Here is a 5,816-nt window from a genome sequence, read left to right on the forward strand (position 1 = left end):
GACGACTCCCCCTAGTGTCATTAAAGCTATGAACGTGAAGCCTTAACAATCCATCACGTCCTTTTCTCTAGTCAACATTTTTCAATTATTCCTGCCATCATCAACTCTGATACCAGATTCCTCATCATGTATCTTAGCAGTCTATTTAGTTTTCTGTATTCATCTGTAACAGCACACCTCAGATGTTTAGTTTCTCTCCTTTTTCGGACTGCCGGAAATTTGTGACTCATTTTCTTACAGTACTCTCCTCCAGGTTTACATTCTCAGTAATTTCTCTCTAAAATTAATATAAATGTCAGTTTTAGCGAGAAAAATATTTGCAGTTACAAACAAAGTGTCAGACAGGTGTCTGTGATACAATTTGATGCTAATGCTTTGTCCGACAATGAGGCAGCTGCATTCATAATACCTCTGTAACTAAATTACAGAGAACTGTATAACTTTAATTACTTTGGAAGCATATAAAGATAAATAATGGTAATTTCATCCTGTGTTTGCTGCAATATCGAGCTCTATTAAATGTGATGCTATTGGCGTCACTGATTTCTCACGATTTTACCGTTCTGCTATAGCTTAATTTATTTCGATAAAGTCCCAAGAAATGTAATTATGCAAAAGGAACTGTAAGTAAATATAACACATTGTAATTTTGTAATTAATTATTTTATCTGTTTCGATGTAGATGAAGATGGTTGCACCTTGGCACACATTGCACTGTTTTGCCTCAAACAAACCTTACAATAGAAGTTTAATGTGTTTGGTTATTCCATTTGGAAACGATAGTGATAAATTTAAATGTTCTGCAATCTTTTATTGAAACAACAGACGATAATACGAAAAAGTAGGTTTCTTTACAATGTGAAAAACTGTTACGAGTGGCAGCACGATTACGTACCTAAGAACAAATATACTGTTCACATTTAAGCGGGACGCAGTCAAGAATATCTTGTCAATGTTGTTAATAATGGTCTCTGTTTTATATCGTTACTGTGCTTCACGTCAGTAACCGGAAAGTGAAAGCAACTATACAAATTTCAATTCCCAAGAGACGGAAAATAGTTAATGCATTTAAAAAACTTAGTTCATTTGCAAATATCAGGAGTACAGTGTTAAAGACATTCCGTTTCATTGTTCAAATTGTTAGCGTCTGAAAAAGTATAGTTTAACCTTGCACGCATTATGTTACTAGTTTCAAAAATGTGCAGAGTCTTACACGATATGAAAGAATGAAGACTGCCATCAAATTAGCTTTAATACAGTACACACGTTTAACCTAAACAGTTAAGTCCAATAGTTTCGTTAGCTTTGTGATCAGAGACCTTTTAGTCGAATATCAGTATCGCCTGGGGAAAATGATGCATCGGTGTAGCTAGAGATCTTCTAACTTGATACCTTGTGGATATTAAGTATGAGAAAAAAATTTAGGTTCAAGATTACATTGCAACTGATATTTGTCGTCATCTCACATTAAGTGTCGGAAATTTTTTTTGTGGATAGCTCATGTCTTTCAGACGTGATATTGTTCTACCACTGTCATAAGTTGATCGCCAACAAAAGGTCAGCGACAAATACTTTCAGAATGAAAATTCGTGCTTGATAGATTTCGAGTTCATGTCCTTTCTAAATTACGTCTGTGCCACATACCGGAGAATTTACCAGTTATCGATATCCACTTGTTTTCACTGTTTCAGTAAGTTTCCTTGAATAATATAGTACGCTGCAGGTTTATCTATCAAATTTTCCACCTGTAAACAAAAGTAACGTGAAATTTGCTAAATATATATTTTGATGTGCTTTGTAGCACACAGTAGTTTGGAATGAAGTTAACTCTGTCCTTGCCTACAGGGTCGTATTTCACTCAAATATACCAGGTATACGTTTTCTTATTGAGTAAAACGAACAAGCCTTTGAATGTTACATAGAGTGATAACACCCTGGGATTAATCTTTATTCATCTAAATAGCTTTACTGCAAAGCTAGTTTTATTTTGTGGTCATCTGTTTTTGTATATTACTCGCACTACGTACGCGACTTGGATTGTTGTCTCAAGGTGTAACTTGGAGACAAATTTGACGTTCACAGCACATATCGTAATGGCTTAAAAACGAGGGTTCGAAGTATACTTTTTATAGATTTTCGTTATTAACTTTTTACGGGCGTGATGAACAACATACATCGTCACGTGACTTTTAAGTATCCATCTCAAACCGGATTGTTTAACGTTTCATTAAGGCTGTTTTATTAAACCCCATTGATTTACTGTGTTTGTTTACGTTACATAACTCAGACAAGAATAAATGACGAAGATGATGAATGAATCAGATGTGAAGTGCTGAAATATTACTTTGTAATTGAGAATTTATGTCGACCTCTAAAATTTGTACAGGTAGCAGTCCTGTATATATATGTATGCAAGCAACGTTCAGCGTAAATGGCTTGAGAGTCTGAGTGGAGTAGTTACAATTTCGCTCAACTGTCTGCACCGGTCTGTGTTACGGAAGTTGATTCAGACGTAGTATCTCGATTCGCAGGCGGAAGAGGAGCGATGAAAAGCAGGCAAAGAGATGTCACAGAGTATCCTTTGTCCTGGTCAGAAAGCGAGCGGTCAGTCTTGAAGCTGAATATGCGCCACTTGTGTTACTTTGGGGCGTGGCCTTTATCAAGGTGTCGATTATACCACGTTTACAGCATCTTTAACTTCGCACTGGGCATCTGGTACGTTAGTGAGGCTTCGACATCCTTCTTCTTCCTGTGGGGAGACATGGAGGAAGCAACGCTAGTACTCATAAGTACTTTCAACATCGGGAGCATCGTCGTCAAGATGGCGCTCTTCGTGAGGCGCAGATGGCAGTACTTTGCCCTGGTCCGAAGAGTGGACGGTCTGATGCTGGTGCAGAGCGAACTCTGCTCCCAGGACCCGATCCTCGGTCACTTGCTGTGGCGCTCCAAGAGAACCGCGGCGCGCCTCACCACGGCCATGCTACTGCTCATGGTGTCCCAGTACGTCACGTGGTACCCCATGCCGCTCATCATGAAAGGAGGTGCGCGCCGTTTGCCCCTAGCGCAGCATCCCTGGGACAACAACAGCAATTATTACGAGCTGTCATACGCTGTGCAGTGCATGGCCGGAGCGTGGATGACGCAGATCAGCTTCGGCATCGACTGCCTCTTTGTATCCATCATGATCCTGGTGGCCGCGCAAATGAAGATCCTCGCGTCGCGCGTGGCCCGTCTGAAGATGCGTGGCGACGGATTTTGGCGCAAGCGGCACACGATTAAAAGTACCGGAGACAATGTATACAGAGAATTGTGTCTCTGTATTGAAACCCATCAGCAGATTCTCAGGTACGTTGAAAAGCGCCTTCTTATTTCAATGAATTCTGCGAAGCTTGTCTTGGTCAAAGAACGGAGTACGCACGAGGAATGGACCACGTGGTTATAATAAATCAAAATGTTCTTAACTCTTAATCTTGATCGCAAGAATAGCTAGTTTCAAACGGGAACAATCTACAGTTGCACGATGGAAAATCAAAACCTGATCATTGATTGTCAGTTTTAGGCTAATTATCTAGAATGAAACAGAAGGCTGAAACAGACAAAAATATATACAGAAAGCATATTACAGTAATAACATTATCGTCAGAAATGTGTAAACTGAAAACATTCAATTTTATCTGCTGCGCAGGGCGATCTGGAACTCCACCTACAAAATTTCACAGGTTGTTTAGGAGCATTTTCGAACTAATTTGGTATGAGACACACGTGGTCTGCTGGGGCTCGCTGTAGTGTAATTGAATTTCGTTTGATTTCATCCTCTGCCTATCTCAGTAGCTGCAGTCCACTGAAAATATTTTCTCAAGATAGCAATTGTCGATATTATAGGCTGAGTGTCTTCTTTCGAAACAAATTATTTCCATTAATCTACGGTACTTGCTGTTGACACCAACAAGGACCAATCTACTCTTCGCCGCCAAGATTGCATACAGTGTTGCTCATTCCTGTCTCCGATTTGTTTTTTCGGCAGAATTAGTTGCGCTTTAACAGAAGCTATACACTCTGCTGTGCTCATGCTGTCAACATTTTGAACTGCACCTGTAATGAATTTGTTTTGCATTTGTTACGCACTCTATTGTACACTGGCAGAATAGTTTGAAAACACGAGGAAAAAGTGTACTTCTTCGGCCTAACGGTTATTGCAATTGTCTGTGCTTTATGTTGTACATTTCGATGTTTGCTTATTACAGGCTTTTGCACAATTATGACGGCGTTTTTACTGAAACAATGGTAATTGTGGTGTAAATCAGACACACCATACTTACCGTACATTACTTTGAAGCTAGCCGCAGATTACCATGGGTCGCTTACACAAAATGTCTCATTCTGTCATTTTATATTTCTTTGTTCTTTATCTTTTAACTTGAAATTATTATTCCGTTATTTCTATTGGTACTGTACGAAGCGAAACGATGACTACGTTTTCTTGCTTGGTCGTATCTGCATTTGATGCTGCACCTCGTTATGTTCGAATATCCTGTCGTTTTTAATTTTAGCGTAGAGGCAGAGAAACTGAAGTAACTTGTACGGGCAAACCGCATATGGCACGTTACTGTAACAATAATGATTTCATATATATGTTTCCTATCTATTCTCTATTGTGTAATTCCAATTATTTTACCTCTTATTTTACCTTCTGTTGACAGCTTCTAATTAGGTTCCTTTGCCTTTTTTGTCGTTTTTTATAAATCTGAAGATCATGGCTGCAGAGTCGTGTTTTTGGCAACTAGAGGGCAGTAGGGTAGTATGCGTTGTTGCCTTATCTCCCACAACCTTTTAATATAATTATGGGGTCTTACCACCTCTGCCACATCTTCTAGGTCCCTTGTCCTATTCAAGGGCAGCTATCCTACTGGTTGTGCATCATGCATAGTTGCCACACCTCCTACAATATTATCAATGATTTATGACCTCCTTTGCCGTACCACCTACCACTTCAAAGGTCGCTGCCCAAGAAAGTTACCTGCATGAACTGTCGTGTAAGTCCACTACTAGGATGTCGGTCCAGTGTAACAACGGGGGGGGGGGGGGATTTAAAGTAGATTACATATTAAATATTCTATTTAACCATTTAGGAACGTTTGTACCACCGACCACCAGACGTACACCTTACTGCGTACGCTGCCGCGCCGTCCTGCGAGTCACCGTGTCTTGCTATAGTGCCCTCACCGTGGGGATAGCGGGTATTACTTCTACAATTTATATAAATCCAGTACCATGCGTTAGTTGCTGCAAATTCTCAGATGTTCGACATAGCGAATGCACAGTATTAATGTCAACCTTTCTTTAACGACAGATGCAAAAATATTTTTTAGCACTCATAATATTGTAGTTTGTACTGCATTCGCTGCCAAAACCTATGGAGAGGTACCAAATGTGATCAGATACGTAACATAGATTCCATCCGTTCCATTAAAAGTAAGTCGCTTCCACAGACAGGTGTAAGTTTCATCACCTGTACTGTAGGATGACCATATCCAATAGACTATCAATCACACGAGAGGGCGCCGGTATTGCTCCTTCATAACCGATTTAATACATTGGTTCTTTTTCGGTTGTTACATACCCAATCAGTGTACACCGCCAAACACTTCGTTTTTCCTACCATGACTTACAGACCCATGTCAGCTGCTGCTAAACTGACAATAACATGTTTCGATCCTCTGGCTCTCACAGAAAACTGAACGTTGTATGGCATAAATTATACAGCTACCATGCCACAGGCTAGTAGAAATAAAACACAGACACGTTGTTTCTCATTG

At 39.9% G+C, this 5,816-nt stretch overlaps 1 protein-coding gene across 1 annotated transcript; it reads left to right on the forward strand.

The window, feature by feature from the left end:
* The first annotated feature begins 2,761 nt into the window (after positions 1-2,761).
* LOC126204111 (uncharacterized) lies at positions 2,762-3,442 on the forward strand. The gene has a single exon (XM_049938527.1). The coding sequence runs from the start codon at positions 2,762-2,764 to the stop codon at positions 3,440-3,442; it is 681 nt and encodes a 226-aa protein (XP_049794484.1).
* Positions 3,443-5,816: the final 2,374 nt, after the last annotated feature.

This window comes from Schistocerca nitens, chromosome 9 (assembly GCF_023898315.1).
Source record: "Schistocerca nitens isolate TAMUIC-IGC-003100 chromosome 9, iqSchNite1.1, whole genome shotgun sequence".
NCBI classification, from domain to species: Eukaryota; Metazoa; Arthropoda; class Insecta; order Orthoptera; family Acrididae; genus Schistocerca; species Schistocerca nitens.